Here is an 18,129-nt window from a genome sequence, read left to right as displayed (position 1 = left end):
TACTGAAGGGATCTTACATCTTGCCTACCCGATCGCGCCGGATAACATTTTTAATTAAGCAACGTTTCTCGTGACGAACGCACTTGACAGAAAAAGATTTATTTCATCATATGATACAGGGAGAAATTTGATAACGATAAGATTTTACCGGATAAAATACTAAATGCGGCCGCTGAATAATTATTGACATTTTGTCAAAAGAATTCAATTCTTTCAAAAACGTATTGCGATTTAAATGGCAAACATCGCTGCAGATTTTCCGAGGCATAGATTGCTCTAATCATTATCAATGATATTTCTAAAAACAGTGAAACAAGTATAAACTGTGCGTCTTGTCTCGCAGAGAGTGGATGTACACATCAGATACATTATATCGCAGACAGATCAAAATCTTCTCGGACAGGCTGACGGCAAGGCGAACAGCTGTAAATAGGTCGGGAGAGTTCTGTCTGCCTTACGCGCAACATGCTCTGCCAAGCATCGGGCAACATCGCCGATCCTCAAATATACATGGATAGACTTCGTATCGGATTTCCCTAGCGGGCAAGAGAAGCGGTGCCGTCGACGGCGCTTCTCCTCGCGCGAATAAGAAGTTCCTTTGGCGATGCGTCGTGTCGGTACACCCGCGTTTGTACTCTGCTGGCGATGTGAGCTCGGCAAAAGACAGGCGCCAGACGCTCGCGTTACGTGATATGGGTCTCCGGCGGGTCCTCGAATCCGCACGGATATAGAAATCTCCTGAATTGCAAATTATACCGGCACCGCTGCGAGAAAAGCGCGATCCTCACGTTCTTTCGCATGAGGGTAGTGAGCGCCGAGATGGCACGAATGAATGATTTAACTCCTTTGACATCTTCAATTTTGCGTATGTTCGAGCCGGATTAACGGGCGCTCGTCATAGTCACATTTTCAAACTTTCAGCAGAGTGATCGCTAAAATAAGTAGATCGTATCATTAGACTAATTCCTTTTTGTAAGTCAATTTAGCTCCTTGCAAAATTCCGTAATTTAATTTATCATCCGCCGTAACTTGTACTTTAGCGAGCAGTTTTATCGAGAAGAACATAGATATCTATGTGCAATCATATATATAATACTAGTTTTAATATCGTTAAGAAGGTCGAGACGTTATTTGTATCTACGTAAGTGCAGCGATAACACCCGACTTTCGTCGCAGATAATTTTCAGCTAATCCGCTGAGAAATTCATCGTTTATATTTATCGCTTCTTTTCAATCTCGGAAAAATGAATTTCGCTGGCACGGAAGACGTTCTTAAATCATTAACTTTACAGGGCTGTACAAGGATAAAGCGGTGCGCTTAGTGGTCGTCGATAATGCCGACGCGGAGACATCGTGTATCCCTTAGCCCGTAGAAACGGTTTGCCATCTCCTCGCCAGCCTTTTCCTCCGCACCCTCTGATTCTCCCTGCCCCTATTTCTTTCCTTTCCTCACGTTCGTTCTGTCCCTGTCTGGTTGCCGAGTTCCTATGGGACTCCGGGAACCTTGCCGTTCGCAAATCCCTTTCCTTGCCCCGACGGAGCAAGAAATGCAACTCTCCTTGGGGAATTAATTGCGCCGTAAAACGTAGATTCAAATCCGCGCTTCAAAGGAGAGGAGAGACGTGGTACGAGAGAGGAAGATAGCGACGCCGTTCCTTTTCTCCCATCGTCCGAAAGGTTTTCCCAAGATGGTTCTCATCTCGGCTGCAATCAGTGTCGTAAATTGCTTGCAATCGGCCCTGCAATTAATTCCGGCTCATCCTCAGGGATTTATTATTCTCAATAATACTATAATATTCTTAGGTGGCGAGACAGTCTCTCGTTCCCGCGGAGCTATTTTCATTCTATCTTGACACAGACATATTGTCTTATATGAAGTTACGTATGGCGCATCACGTACTTTTCATTGTACAGTTTATATGTAAAACCCGGATCACTCAATATTCAGATTCTATATCGATCGATCGAAGATTATGAGTGAATTTATTTATATCTTATATCGGCGTACCGCTAAAATTGTAATCGGAAATAATGTCTTTATCCTTTCGCCGTGTAAGAAACCGCGTCTAAGTAAATTCATGGCTTTTACATTATGTTTTAAGCTGTCCATTCCATTTACATAGGCTTTAATCTTGTCTAAGATTGCACCGTTGTATCAGAGCCAAGTAAGCCGAAAGACCATTGTATTATAATATAATATAGGAATATATGATATCCAGAGCAAACAGCTATTCTATCTTTGTAGAATAATTCACAATCTACTTTTAACAATGCATGATTTAACAATTCAGAATAGATTTGATGCAATTGCTATAATTTAATATTTATTAAAAAGCTAGTAGACCATACCTAATTTGTTTATACAAATTTCTAAACTTTTATGACAACTCTTCCAATTACTTATAAATATTTAAGGCATATAAAAACTTCCTCGTATTATTTTTATTTTATATTAAATAATTCAACGCGAAGAAACTTTTAAATTAATCACATAATTTCTAATTACTATTGCAATTACGTTGACCGCACCTTTCATTGGATCAGATTAAACGGGTTTGCATGATATAAGTGTGTTCTCTATGTGATGTCTATTTACAAGCATTTCTAACGTTCATGTGCAAACATTCTTTAATGAGTCTTTATTTAAAAAAAAAAAAAGTAAACTTGACTTACTAAAAAATGTTCAAAAAAGGCTCTATATCCATAAAAACGCCCTTTGCTTAATCACAAAACTGTCTACTTAAATAAAAAATGCAAAAAATGAAATCTATCAGCGTAAAGAGTGTTTTCTTTGACAGATTGAAGACGCCCCGTTTGACTTGACGTCTTTATGCAGAGATCAACATCGCTCTTCTTCATTAACATCAGTCCTGATTGAGATGAATATGTTGAAAGTAAAAATGACATAAAATCAGCTTTTATGGTCGATTGAACTATTCATCGACCATTTATCGAATGTGTTTAATATTGTAATCTTCGGATTATATACAGCGAAAAAAAAGAGAAAAAAACACACGTTTCGTAAGTCTCTTTAAAAACTTTATGTATTTTAATAAATCTTAAAAAAATTATCATAACTGTATAAATTTATTACAATAAATGTGTGCGTATTTTTTTATATAAAATAAATAACAATTTTACAATTCAATTATTTTAATATAAAATTTTAAAAAAGTTTAACATAATTTTATAACAAATTTTTATTGCAATTTTATTATTAATAATATTAAAATATTATATTTAAATTGCTGTTGTAATATATGCGACAGAATACTTTAATCTGATCATGGAAAATGTCAAAGAAACATTGAACATAATAGGACATGTAACAAATGACACGTGGACTATAAAACATTTCTATGTAGCATCTTCATCAATTGATATGCAAATTTATTTCAATGATTTATTCAATGATAATGAGAAATTTAGTAAAATTAACTTTGATCAAATGTAACTCTTTTTTTATTATATGTTTTTAAAGTACATAGAAATTTATTTAAACAAAAATATTTATATAATTAAATATTTTATTAAAATGAAATTGTTTACTACCGATAAAAATTGCATAAAACGGTTGTATAAAATCGTCAGGCTTTCTTCGGTGTCAATAACAATAATACTTAAACGCACCCAATTTTTGGACTTATTGAGAACTTATTAATAACACATTAAATAAGTTGCACACAGTGGCGTATTCACAATATTTTTTCGAGGGGAGGGGGAGATTTAAAATTCACACACACAAAATAAAACAGTATGACCAAAAGTCAGGATAATTTTATATTGCACACTAAGAAATATAAAAATGTTACACCGTTTAATAAAAAATACAATTTATTTTTATAGTAGTAGTAATAATTATAAATTGATATCGAGTTTTCTTGGTATTTCTTAAATAATCAGATTAACTGGATTGCTTAAAAAATCAGAAAATTTATATGTATATATATATGGCTGCTAAATGTTTCTTAAGTAACTCATTTAAATCCTTTCACAATATGAATATCTTAAAGTAAATATGATATACGTTCGAACAGCAGTATAGCTGGAGAAGCTATCATAATTATTTGTGTGTGTAGGAAGATAATGTAGGAATATAGCGTAAGAACATAATTTAATAAGTATAGGAGAGTTGTGTTTTCGTGGCGATGATCGAGAAAATAGCGATCAACCTAAACACGACGTCAAAAGGCGTCCGAGCATCGGCGGCCGTTGGCCGGCAAGACGAGCGAGCGAGAGCAGCTCGCGTGAATCGCCAGAGAAGAGCAGAGAGTTGTTTACCACGGAACAGATCGGTCGTAATCATCAATTTGTACATATACTCTCTTGTGTTAATATATCTATCCTGACATTAGTATTTTATTTTATTTTTTTTATTAATTGGGAAACCCTCCATCAATTTCCCTTACATGTGCAAAGATATTGGCGTGAATTTTAAATTATTAAAATTGTGACTATAGTTAATAACAGACAAAAAATACAAAAATTTGAACGCATTTTATTTAACTATAGATTTTTTACTTTTTGCTGTTAAATTAATAAAAAAATAAAGTATATTAATTAAATTTCGGGGGGGAGGGGTTTAACTTCCAAACCCGCTTCCTGTCCCCCATGGGTGCGCCACTGGTTGCACAAAACCGGTAATATGTAAATGTAAATGAAGTCAAGCATCTTGCAAAAATAGATTCCGGTTGCATCCGTCGTTTCAGTAAAAGAGATGGAAGAGATGGACTCAATTAAAATAATAATCCATGGGTAAAATAATAACATTATTTATTTTTGCAACTAATTTTGCAAAACAGAAATCACTGTTTCAAAAGTAAAATTCTATGTAAAGTTACATAAATAATAAATTTAGTTTGCCTATCTTTTGGAAACACCCATATTATGCTTTTATTCTTATTTACTGTTTCTAGAACACATTGCTAAATATAAATATTTATTTGTAGATAAAGTTGCCATAATTTTTGTAAAAGAATATTGGCGTCCGCTATATCAAGCAACGTTGCCAGTATTGCTATTTTCGTATATTTCCTTAATAATATGCATATTAGAAGAAAAAAATTTAGAACAAGTTTCTTAGTCTGCCTTACTATTTTCCTATACAAGTCTTCACGACTGCTTTCTCAAAAAAACCATGACTGGAACCATATAAAACCAACGCTTATAACTAACTCGACTATTCACGAATAACCTTGCCAACAAGCAAGATGTTCTACGCACTTTGTACATTTATCATTGTGGTGTTTGGAATTAGCGCAGCAGAAGAAGTGCCTCTTCGTAAGTGTTTGAAAATACTTCGCATTTTACTTTGCAAATACTTTGCAAAGATATCACAACACTAATTATCCTACTGAGAAAAAAAAGCAATAATAAGTTTTTTACTTTTCAAGCAATTATAATTAATAAATTAATATAAATATTTAGCAATTATCTAATTTCTAAATTATATTTAAAATTTTCTTACTTTACAAGTTTTTTTTATTTCTGCTTTCTCTCTCTCTCTCTCTCTCTCTCTCTCTCTCTCTCTCTCTCCCTCTCTCTCTCTCTACTGTTATTCTAATCTATTTTTATTTCTACTTAGCACCTATCACCCTTTGTAAACGGAATTCAGTTAATTTCGATGACTGTTTAAAAACTGCGATACAGGAAGCGTGGCCACAATTTGTTACAGGTATACTGCTTTAAAAAGAATTAATATGATTACATAATTTACATGTTTTCCTAATAACTGAACAATGCATATATGTATCTTAAAAATGTTTGTTAAACTAATTACAATAGTAATACAACTTTTATCAATTTTTGTAAATTGATTAAATTATATCTGGACAAAATAAAAAAATTTTAATATATATATCATTAATTTTAATACGTGATTATATATCAAGATACCGATACTAATAATGATTTATTCATTATGACAGGTCTTCCAGAATTCGATTTTCCACCTTTGGATCCATTCTTTTATGAATATGGTAAAGCAGTAATTGATAGAGGTTTAGTAGATGGAGTAGCAAACGTATCAAATTTCATTGGTGAGGGTTATGCAAAGACACGTTTTTTGGGTGTAAGATCGCATTTTGCCGACAAAGTTTTTCGCTTGAATATTAACGTACAAATACCAAAAATAGTTGGTTCTGGTGAACTTGAAACAGAAAGTATTCTAGCAGAGTTCAAAATAAATGGCAAAGGTAAAATAATACACTCTGTGCATTTTTTAAAATCGAAAAACATTATAATGTTATATTTATATCACTATTATAATTTATGCGTCAGGGCCATTCAATATAACTATGGAAGGTCTGCAAGTTGAATGGATTATAAAAGGCCACGTAACAAATGATACATGGACTGTAGAAGATTTTTATGCAGCTCCTGCGCTTAAAAAACTCACGCTCTACTTTGATATACTCGACAATAAAGAATTCAGTGAGTACATTAATTTCAATACGATATATTACACACATATTAAAAATTAATAACTCGTGACTTTACGAAGTAAACGTTTATTAATTTTTATATATATTTTATCGAAAATATAAAGCTGTTTTATTCAAACTTTGTCATGATCAGTTTTTCTGGAAATTACATTATTACATATAAATTTTTATTTGCAGATGACTTTGTCGTGAATTTTATAAATGCATTTTGGCCGTCACTATATCAAGCAATATTGCCAGCAGCAGTAAAAATGTGGAATCCGTGGATGTGTGACTTGGCCAATCGCTTCTTTTCGAAAGTTTCTTTTACGAAAATATTTCCATAATACTTATATACTTTTTGAGATACTTATTATAAAATAAATTTAGACTTTGCAAAAAATTTAATATACATTCAATCATGCAAATGCAAAAATTAGGTCAAAGAACCAAAATTTTATGTTTCATACATTGTAAGTTACATTTAAGTAATCGGCTATTTGCACGTTAAATGTATAGTTGTATGTTTCGCACGGTTAAAAAAAATTATAATAATATTAGCTTAATAAACACGTATAATAAGAACTCATACATACATATATAAAATTACCTGTACAATTACAAATACACATTCCATTTCTGAACAATTAACATATTTGCAGAAGAAAACGTTATAAACCAAACAGTTTTTTATCTTTTTTTTATCCTCTTCAATACGTTTTAACGACAACTGTGCTAAAAAGACCTTGACAACGAAGACTATATAAAGCGAGCACTTATAATTGACTGGAATATTAACAGATAAACTTCTAACAAACAAGATGTTCTACGCACTATGTATATTCATCGTTGTAGTGCTTGGATTTAGTGCAGCAAAAGAAGTTCCTCTTTGTAAGTATTTGAAAATACTTTGTACTTTAAAAAAATATTACAATATTATATATCATACTAATTAAAAATAATAATGTCCTTCATTTTTCAATCAATACATTTAACAAATTAGTATATAAACTTACACTGGAAAAAAAGTTTTGTTGTATTATAAAAACTTCTGGTTGATTCTACTAGTCCATTTGTTCGAAAATGCGCGAAACCAATTTTTTTATTGGAATTACCAGAGGATTCTGTTTAAATCTACCAAAATTTCTTGTTAACTTTATTATATCGATTTGTTAGGTTAACACAACTTTGTAGTTAAGAAACAAGTTCGGATAGGTGTGGTTTTTTTAAAATAATAATATATTTTGGTTTAAAGTATACTCAGTGATGCGATGTTTCCTACCGGGCTCCCGGCACCCGAGCCCGATAGGAAATACTGCATCACTGGTATACATTTATTTTATAAAAAGAAAACACCATGTGATCATAAAACTTTTCGGATGTAAGACTGATGGTAGAGAACAAGACGTAAGCACTGACGTCTGTCGTAGTCGTGGACGTATGGTAAAGCAGAGAAAAACATAAGTCGTGAAACGTTCACACAATAGCCTTTTACGAATTACGTTTTTCTCTGCCTTACCATACGTCCACGACTACGACTTACGTCTCATTCTCTGCTATCAGCCTAACTAATATTCCGTAATAGATTCCACGACACGACGTAAACTGTCAGCGAGATCAGTTGAGACTGCTCCAATTGCATTTGTTACACTGCTACTGCACCGCGAGTAGCGAAGACGCAATAGCAATGTAAAAAATGAATGCGGCAAACAGTTGATCAACTGTTCAGTGAATGATGACGAAACTATTGCAGAGCGCTGCGATTTATGTAAATATAACAAGAAATTTTGTAGATTTAACAAGAAAACACTTAATCAGATAGGTAGATCTTTATAGTAAAGTTAATCAACCGGTGTAGTTATAAAATGTAAAATCTTGTTATGATAACCAGAAATTCTGTTTTGTTTAACAAAAATACGCTCAACTAAAAGTATTTTATTAATATAATAAAATCATTTTTCTCAGTGTAGTAAATGACTAATTTCTAAATTATATTCAAAATACTCTTACTCCATAGGTTTCTTTTATTTCTACTCTTGTTATTCTATTCAATTTTGATTTCTATCTAGCACCTATCACCATCTGTAAACGAAATTCAGTTAATTACTCTGACTGTTTAAGAGCTGCGATACAAGAAACATGGCCACAATTTGTTAAAGGTATACTTTTTAAAAACAATTAATTTGATTCTATATATTTTCCTATAATAATTAAACTATGCATTATTTTATAAATATAAATATATATAATCTGTAAAATGTTATCTTAAAAATGTTTGATAAATTAATTATAACAATAATAAAACTTTCATAAATATATTTTCATAAATTGATTAAATTATATCTGGACAGAGTAAAAAAATTTAAATACACATATCAATAATTTTATAATTAATCTTAATACGTAATTACATATCAAGATACCGATATTAATATTGATTTATTTATTATGACAGGGCTTCCAGAATTCGATTTTCCACCTTTGGATCCACTAATTTATAAATTTGGTAATGCAGTATTTGATAGAAGTGCAATACACGGAGTAGCATGCGTATCAAATTTCATTGGTGAGGGTATGTCAAAGACTCGTATTTTGAATGCAAGATCGCATTTTGCCGATAAAATTTTTCGCTTGGAAATTAACGTACAAGTACCAAAATTAACTGGTTCTGGTGAACTTAAAGCAGAAGGAACTTTAGCAGGATTCAGAATAAGTGGCAAAGGTAAAGCAATACACTCTGTGCATTTTTTTAAATTGAAAAACGTTCTAATGTCATATTTATATTACTATTATAATTTATACGGCAGGGTTCTATAATATAACTGCGGAAGACCTCCAAGGACCATGGATTATAAAAGGCCACGTAGTGAATGATACATGGATAGTTGAAGATTTTTATGCACTTCCTTCGCTTAAAAAAATGAAGATCTATTTTGATATATTCGACGGCAATAAAGAGTTCAGTAAGTACATTAATTTAAATACGATATATTTCACACATATTAAAAGTTAATAACTCGTGACCTTACGAAGTAAACGTCTATTAATTTTTATATATATTTTATCGAAAATATAAAGCTGTTTTATTCAAATTTTGTCGTAATCAGTTTTTCTGGAAATTACATTATATTTCATATAAATTTTTATTTGCAGACGATTTTGCTGTGAATTTTGTGAATGAATATTGGCCGTCATTATATCGAGTAATATTGCCGACAGCAGTCGAAGTATGGAACCCGTGGTTGTGTGATTTGGTCAATCGCTTTTTTTCGAAAGTTTCTTTTACAAAAATATTTCCCCAATAGTTATACACTTTTTAGGATATTTATTAGAAAGTAAATTTAGACTTTGCAAAAAATTGAGTACACACTTAATTATTCAAATGCAAATATGAGGTCAAACATTAAAAATTTTAAATTTCATAAATTGTAAGTTACATATAAGTAATCGGCTATTTGTAAATCGCATGTATAATTGTATGTCTCGCACGATTAAAAGAATCTATAGTAATATTAGTTTAATAGACAGGTAACAAGAACTCATACATATAAGATTATATGTTCAATACAAGTAAACATTTTATTTCTCAATAATTTGCATATTTGCTGAAGAAATAAGTAGTTTTCTGATCTATTTCTTTATTCTCACGATACATTGTTAAAAAAAATCTTCACGACGGAACTTATATAAAACCAACGCTTACAACTGACTGGACTATTCACGGATAAATTTTCAACAAACAAGATGTTTTACACACTTTGTATATTCATCGTTGTAGTGTTTGGACTTAGTGCTGCAAAAGAAGTACCTCTTCGTAAGTATTTGAAGATACTTTGCATTTTAAAAAATATTACAACACAATTTATCCTACTAGTAAAAAGGATAAGAAGTCTGTTATTTTGTATTTTTCAAGCAATTAATAAATTAATATAAATTAGCAAATATCTAATTTCCAAATTATACTTAAAATTCTTTTACTTCACAGATTTTTCTTATTTTTGCTATTGTTATTGTATTTTATTTTTATTTCTATCTAGCACCTATCACCATCTGTAAACAAAATTCAGTTAATTACTCTGACTGTTTAAAAGTCGCAATACAAGAAGCATGGCCACAATTTGTGAAAGGTATACTTCAAAAGCAATTAATTTGGTTATATTATTTACATGTTTTCATAACAACTGAACTATGCATATATATATAATCACTATAAAATGTCATCTTAAAAATGTTTGTTAAATTAATTATAACAGTAACAAAACTTTCATCAATTTTTATAAACTGATTAAATTATATCTTGTTAGAATAAAAAAAATTACAATATATATATATATATATATATATATATATATATATATATATCACTATTTTTTATCAATAATTTTAATACGTAATTATATATTAAAATACCGATACTAATATTAACTTATTTATTATGACAGAGGGCTTCCAGAATTCGATTTTCCACCTTTGAATCCATTTACTTTTGAATTTGGTAACGTAGTATTTGATAGAGACGCAATACACGGAGTAGTAAACATCAATTTCATTGGTGAGGGTTTATCAAAGACTCGTTTTTTGGCTGTGAGACCGTATTTTGACGATGAAGTTTTTCGTTTGAAAGTAGACTTACAAACACCAAAACTAACAGGTTCTAGTGAAATTAGTGTAGAAGGTACTGTACATGGATTCAGAATAAATGGCAAAGGTAAAACAATACACTCTGTGCGTTTTTTTTTTATCGAAAAGCATTATAATGTCATATATATATTGCTATTATAATTTATACGGCAGGGCCCTATAATATAACTGTGGAGGACCTCCAAGCAACGTGGATTATGAAAGGCCACGTAGCAAATGATACTTGGACTGTAGAAGATTTTTATGTAGCATCTTTATCAATTAATATAATATGCAATTTATTTCAATGATTTATTCAATGATAATGAGAAACTTAGTAAAATTAACTTTGTTCAAATGTAACTCTTTTTTTATTATATGTTTTTAAAGTACATAGAAATTTATTTAAACAAAAATATTTATATAATTAAATATTTTATTAAAATGAAATTGTTTACTACCGATAAAAATGGTATAAAACAGTTGTATAAAATCGTCAGGCTTTCTTCGGTGTCAATAACAATAATACTTAAATGCACGCAATTTTTGGACTTATTGAGAACTTATTAATAACACATTAAATAAGTTGCACACAGTGGCGTATTCACAATATTTTTTCGAGTGGGGTGGGAGGGGATTTAAAATTCAGACACACAAAATGAAACAGTATGACCAAAAGTCAGGATAATTTTATATTGCACACTAAGAAATATAAAAATGTTACACCGTTCAATAAAAAATACAATTTATTTTTATAGTAGTAGTAATAATTATAAATTGATATCGAGTTTTCTTGGTTTTTCTTAAATAATCAGATTAACTGGATTGCTTAAAAAATCAGAAAATTTATATGTATATATATGGCTACTAGATGTTTCTTAAGTAACTTATTTAAATCCTTTCACAATATGAATATCTTAAAGTAAATATGATATACGTTCGAACAGCAGTATAGTTGGAGAAGCTATCATAATTATTTGTGTGTGTAGGAAGATAATGTAGAAATATAGTGTAAGAACATAATCTAATAAGTATAGGAGAGTTGTGTTTTCGTGGCGATGATCGAGACAATAGGTAAAATATATAAATTCATGGGTAAAATAATAACATTATTTATTTTTGCAACTAATTTTGCAAAACAGAAATCACTGTTTTAAAAGTAAAATTCTATTTAAAGTTACATAAATAATAAATTTAGTTTGCCTGTCTTTTGGAAACACCCATATTATGCTTTTATACTTATTTACTGCTTCTAGAACACATTGCTAAATATAAATATTTATTTGTAGATAAAGTTGCCATAATTTTTGTAAAAAAATATTGGCGTCCGCTATATCAAGCAACGTTGCCAGTATTGCTATTTTCGTATATTTCCTTAATAATATGCATATTAGAAAAAAAAAATTTCAAACAAGTTTCTTAGTCTGCCTTACTATTTTCCTATACAAGTCTTCACGACTGCTTTCTCAAAAAAACCTTGACTGGAACCATATAAAATCAACGCTTTTAACTGACTCGACTATTCACGAATAAACTTGCAACAAGCAAGATGTTCTACGCACTTTGTACATTTATCATTGTGGTGTTTGAAATTAGCGCAGCAGAAGAAGTGCCTCTTCGTAAGTGTTTGAAAATACTTCGCATTTTACTTTGCAAATACTTTGCAAAGATATTACAACACTAATTAACCTACTGATAAAAAAGAGCAATAAGTTTTTTACTTTTCAAGCAATTATAATTAATAAATTAATACAAATATTTAGCAATTATCTAATTTCTAAATTATATTTAAAATTTTCTTACTTTATGAGTTTTTTTCATTTCTGCTTTCTTTCTCTCTCTCTCTCTCTCTCTCTCTCTCTCTCTCTCTCTCTCTCTACTGTTATTCTAATCTATTTTTATTTCTACTTAGCACCTATCACCCTCTGTAAACGGAATACAGTTAATTTCGATGACTGTTTAAAAACTGCGATACAGGAAGCGTGGCCACAATTTGTTACAGGTATACTGCTTTAAAAACAATTAATTTGATTATATAATTTACATGTTTTCCTAATAACTTAAAAATGCATATAAGTATCTTTAAAATGTTTGTTAAACTAATTACAATAGTAATACAACTTTTATCAATTTTTGTAAATTGATTAAATTATATCTCGACAAAATAAAAAAAATTTTAATATATATATCATTAATTTTAATACGTGATTATATATCAAGATACCGATACTAATAATGATTTATTTATTATGACAGGTCTTCCAGAATTCGATTCTCCACCTTTGGATCCATTATTTTATGAATATGGTAAAGCAGTATTTGATAAAGGTGAAGTACATGGAATAGTAAACGTATCAAATTTCATTAGTGAGGGTTTAGCAAAAACAAGTTTTTTGGGTGTGAGATCGCATTTTGCCGACGAAGTTTTTCGCTTGAATATTAACGTACAAATACCAAAAATAGTTGGTACTGGTGAACTTGAAACAGAATGTATTCTAGCAGGGATCAGAATAAGTGGCAAAGGTAAAATAATTCACTCTGTGCATTTTTTATAATCGAAAAACATTATAATGTTATATTTATATTACTATTATAATTTATGCGGCAGGGCCATTCAATATAACTATGGAAGGTCTGCAAGGTGAATGGATTATAAAAGGCCACGTAACAAATGATACATGGACTGTAGAAGATTTTTATGCAGCTCCTGCGGTTAAAAAACTCACGCTCTACTTTGATATACTCGACAATAAAGAATTCAGTGAGTACATTAATTTGAATACGATATATTACACACATATTAAAAATTAATAACTCGTGACTTTACGAAGTAAACGTTTATTAATTTTTATATATATTTTATCGAAAATATAAAGCTGTTTTATTCAAACTTTGTCGTGATCAGTTTTTCTGGAAATTACATTATTACATATAAATTTTTATTTGCAGATGACTTTGTCGTGAATTTTATAAATGCATTTTGGCCGTCACTATATCGAGCAATGTTGCCAACAGCAGCAAAAACGTGGAATCCGTGGATGTGTGACTTGGCCAATCGCTTCTTTTCGAAAGTTTCTTTTACGAAAATATTTCCATAATACTTATATACTTTTTGAGATACTTATTATAAAATAAATTTAGATTTTGCAAAAAATTTAATATACATTCAATCATGCAAATGCCAAAATTAGGTCAAATAACAAAAATGTTAAATTTCTCAAATTGTAAGTTACATATAAGTAATCGGCTATTTGTAAGTCACATGTGTAATTGTATCGCACGGTTTTAATGATCAAACTAATAAATGTTGCAATATATCAGAGTAATCTTTATTTCGTTGCAATTTTTAAAAAAGTTTGTATTAGTTAGTTACAAAATACTTAAAAGGCTATTAATTTTTTGGATATTTAAAAATTTTTCCAGTATTTAAAAATGTTAAAAGTATTAAATATATAAAAAAAAATAAAGATACCAAGTTTTTGTTATGGTAAATAACTATGGAAGATCTCGAAGGAGCGAGGATTATAAAAGGCCAAATGGCAAATAAGATAGATGGACAGTAGAACATTTCTATGCAGCTTCTTCAATTAAAAAAATAAAGCTGTATTTTGTAGATTTATTCCATGGCAATAAAGAGCTCAGGGAGCAAGCTAATACAAATATATTTCACCATTTTAAGAATTAAAAACTCGTGACTTTACAAAGTAAACGTTTATGAATTTTTATATATATTTTTGAAAATATAATGCAGTTTTATTCAAATTTTGTTTCGATTATTAGTTGTCTTTATTCTGGAAAGCACTTTGTTATATATTTTCAGATGATTTTACCGTGATTTTTGCATACGAATATTGGTCGTCTTTATATCGATAATGTTACCGATTAACAACCAAAATATGGAACCTATGCTTGTGTGATTTGGTCAATTGCTTCTTTTCGACAGTTTCATTTACGACAATATTTCCGCAATACCTACATACTTTTGAAGACATTCATTAGAACATAAATTTAAATTTAGTGAAAAGTTTGATATATATTCAATCATACAAAAATCATGCAAATATGAGGTCAAACATTAAAAATTTTAAATTTCATAAATTGTAAGTTACATATAAGTAATCGGCTATTTGTAAATCGCATGTATAATTGTATGTCTCGCACGATTAAAAGAATCTATAGTAATATTAGTTTAATAGACAGGTAACAAGAACTCATACATATAAGATTATATGTTCAATACAAGTAAACATTTTATTTCTCAATAATTTGCATATTTGCTGAAGAAAATAAGTAGTTTTCTGATCTATTTCTTTATTCTCACGATACATTGTTAAAAAAAATCTTCACGACGGAACTTATATAAAACCAACGCTTACAACTGACTGGACTATTCACGGATAAATTTTCAACAAACAAGATGTTTTACGCACTTTGTATATTCATCGTTGTAGTGTTTGGACTTAGTGCTGCAAAAGAAGTACCTCTTCGTAAGTATTTGAAGATACTTTGCATTTTTTTAAATATTACAACACAATTTATCCTACTAGTAAAAAGGATAAGAAGTCTGTTATTTTGTATTTTTCAAGCAATTAATAAATTAATATAAATTAGCAAAAATATCTAATTTCCAAATTATACTTAAAATTCTCTTACTTCACAGATTTTTCTTATTTTTGCTATTGTTATTGTATTTTATTTTTATTTCTATCTAGCACCTATCACCATCTGTAAACAAAATTCAGTTAATTACTCTGACTGTTTAAAAGTCGCAATACAAAAAGCATGGCCACAATTTGTGAAAGGTATACTTCAAAAGCAATTAATTTGATTATATTATTTACATGTTTTCATAACAACTGAACTATGCATATATATATAATCACTATAAAATGTCATCTTAAAAATGTTTGTTAAATTAATTATAACAGTAATAAAACTTTCATCAATTTTTATAAACTGATTAAATTATATCTTGTTAGAATAAAAAAAATTACAATATATATATATATATATATATATATATATATATATATATATCACTATTTTTTATCAATAATTTTAATACGTAATTATATATCAAGATACCGATACTAATATTGACTTATTTGTTATGACAGGGCTTCCAGAATTCGATTTTCCACCTTTGGATCCATTTACTTTTGAATTTGGTAACGTAGTATTTGATAGAGACGCAATACACGGAGTAGTAAATATATCAAATTTCATTGGTGAGGGTTTATCAAAGACTCGTTTTTTGGCTGTGAGACCGTATTTTGACGATGAAGTTTTTCGTTTGGAAGTAGACTTACAAACACCAAAACTAACAGGTTCTAGTGAAATTAGTGTAGAAGGTACTGTACATGGATTCAGAATAAATGGCAAAGGTAAAACAATACACTCTGTGCGTTTTTGTTTTATCGAAAAGCATTATAATGTCATATATATATATATATATATTGCTATTATAATTTATACGGCAGGGCCCTATAATATAACTGTGGAGGACCTCCAAGCAACGTGGATTATGAAAGGCCACGTAGCAAATGATACTTGGACTGTAGAAAATTTTTATGTAGGTCCTTCGGTTAAAAAATTTACGCTCCATTTTGATATATTCAAGGACAATAAAGAGTTCAGTGAGTACATTAATTCAAATACGATATATTTTACACATATTAAAAATTAATAACTCGTGATTTTACGAAGTAAACGTCTATTAAGTTTTATATATATTTTATCGAAAGTGCAAAGCTGTTTTATTCAAATTTTGTCGTGATTAGTTTTTTTTTGGAAATTACATTATCTCATATAAATTTTTATTTGCAGACGATCTTGTCGTGAATTTTGCGAATGAACATTGGCCGTCATTATATCGAATAATATTGCCGACAGCAGTCGAAGTATGGAACCCGTGGTTGTGTGATTTGGCCAATAGCTTCTTTTCGAAAGTTTCTTTTACGAAAATATTTCCATAATACTTATATACTTTTTAAGATATTTATTAAAAGATAAATTTAGACTTTGCAAAAAATTGAGTATACGTTCAAATGCAAAAATTAGGTCAAATAATAAAAATGTTAGATTTCATAAATTGTAAGTTACATTTAAGTAATCGACACATTGTAAGTTAATGTTTAATTGTATATCTCGCACGGTTAAAAGAATCTATAGTAACATTAGCATAATAAACATGTAATAAGAACTCGTACATGTATATGGTTACATGTTCAGTTACAATTACACATTGTATAACTTAGTAATATGCACATTTAAAGAAAAATACGTTATAACAAGTTTTTTAGTCTGCTCTCTAGTCTGTATTCTTCTATACATATTGTCACAAATACATTGTTAAAAAGACCTTGACGACTGGAACTATATAAAATCAACGCTTATGGCTGCATTATTCAAGAATAAACTTTCCACAAACAAGATGTTCTACGCACTTTGTACATTTATCGTTCTAGTGTTTGGATTTAGCGCAGCAGAAGAAGTGCTTCTTCGTAAGTGTTTGAAAATACTTCGCATTTTACTTTGCAAATACTTTGCAAAGATGTCACAACACTAATTATCCTACTGATAAAAAAAGCAATAATAAATCTTTTACTTTCCAAGCAATTATATAATTAATGTTATTCTATTCTATTTTTTTTATTTTTACTTAGCACCTATCACCCTCTGTAAATGGAATTCAGTTAATTGAAGACGCCCCGTTTGACTTGACGTCTTTATGCAGAGATCAACATCGCTCTTCTTCATCAGTCTTGATTGAGATAAATATGTTGAAAGTAAAAATGACATAAAATCAGCTTTTATGGTCGATTGAACTATTCATCGAACGTGTTTAATATTGTAATCTTCGGATTATATACAGCGAAAAAAAAGAGAAAAAAACACACGTCTCGTAAGTCTCTTTAAAAACTTTATGTATTTTAATAAATCTTAAAAAAATTATCATAACTGTATAAATTTATTACAATAAATGTGTGCGTATTTTTTTATATAAAATAAATAACAATTTTACAATTCAATTATATTAATATAAAATTTTTTTAAAAATTTAACATAATTTTCTAACAAATTTTTA

At 29.5% G+C, this 18,129-nt stretch overlaps 4 protein-coding genes across 6 annotated transcripts; all 4 read left to right on the top strand.

The window, feature by feature from the left end:
- The first annotated feature begins 3,615 nt into the window (after window positions 1-3,615).
- Window positions 3,616-7,051, top strand: LOC105668028 (uncharacterized). The gene is made up of 5 exons (XM_012360198.2): window positions 3,616-5,280; window positions 5,585-5,674; window positions 5,928-6,194; window positions 6,280-6,432; window positions 6,621-7,051. The coding sequence occupies exons 1-5, from the start codon at window positions 5,211-5,213 to the stop codon at window positions 6,767-6,769; spliced, it is 729 nt and encodes a 242-aa protein (XP_012215621.2). The 5' UTR covers window positions 3,616-5,210; the 3' UTR covers window positions 6,770-7,051.
- Window positions 7,052-7,165: 114 nt separating this feature from the next.
- Window positions 7,166-10,015, top strand: LOC105668029 (uncharacterized). Its single transcript, XM_067358347.1, has 5 exons — window positions 7,166-7,313; window positions 8,492-8,581; window positions 8,878-9,144; window positions 9,230-9,385; window positions 9,576-10,015. Exons 1-5 carry the CDS (start codon window positions 7,244-7,246, stop codon window positions 9,725-9,727), a joined length of 735 nt encoding a protein of 244 aa, XP_067214448.1. The 5' UTR covers window positions 7,166-7,243; the 3' UTR covers window positions 9,728-10,015.
- A 1,356-nt stretch (window positions 10,016-11,371) lies between these two features.
- On the top strand, window positions 11,372-14,368 carry LOC105672079 (uncharacterized). The gene is made up of 5 exons (XM_012366788.2): window positions 11,372-12,661; window positions 12,955-13,044; window positions 13,299-13,565; window positions 13,651-13,803; window positions 13,992-14,368. The coding sequence occupies exons 1-5, from the start codon at window positions 12,592-12,594 to the stop codon at window positions 14,138-14,140; spliced, it is 729 nt and encodes a 242-aa protein (XP_012222211.2). The 5' UTR covers window positions 11,372-12,591; the 3' UTR covers window positions 14,141-14,368.
- A 735-nt stretch (window positions 14,369-15,103) lies between these two features.
- LOC105672093 (uncharacterized) lies at window positions 15,104-17,996 on the top strand. 3 transcript variants are annotated; one of them, XM_067358351.1, is made up of 6 exons: window positions 15,109-15,529; window positions 15,755-15,844; window positions 16,160-16,393; window positions 16,523-16,678; window positions 16,869-17,545; window positions 17,708-17,996. In XM_067358351.1, exons 1-5 carry the CDS (start codon window positions 15,460-15,462, stop codon window positions 17,015-17,017), a joined length of 699 nt encoding a protein of 232 aa, XP_067214452.1. In that variant the 5' UTR covers window positions 15,109-15,459; the 3' UTR covers window positions 17,018-17,545; window positions 17,708-17,996. The 3 variants fall into 3 exon arrangements, with proteins under 3 accessions (XP_067214453.1, XP_067214452.1, XP_067214451.1); XM_067358350.1 differs by having other exon boundaries at window positions 16,160-16,426; XM_067358352.1 differs by lacking the exon at window positions 15,755-15,844 and having other exon boundaries at window positions 15,104-15,529; window positions 16,160-16,426.
- Window positions 17,997-18,129: the final 133 nt, after the last annotated feature.

This window comes from Linepithema humile, chromosome 6 (assembly GCF_040581485.1).
Source record: "Linepithema humile isolate Giens D197 chromosome 6, Lhum_UNIL_v1.0, whole genome shotgun sequence".
Classification (NCBI taxonomy): domain Eukaryota; kingdom Metazoa; phylum Arthropoda; class Insecta; order Hymenoptera; family Formicidae; genus Linepithema; species Linepithema humile.
This window is presented reverse-complemented; position numbering and strand designations above follow the sequence as displayed.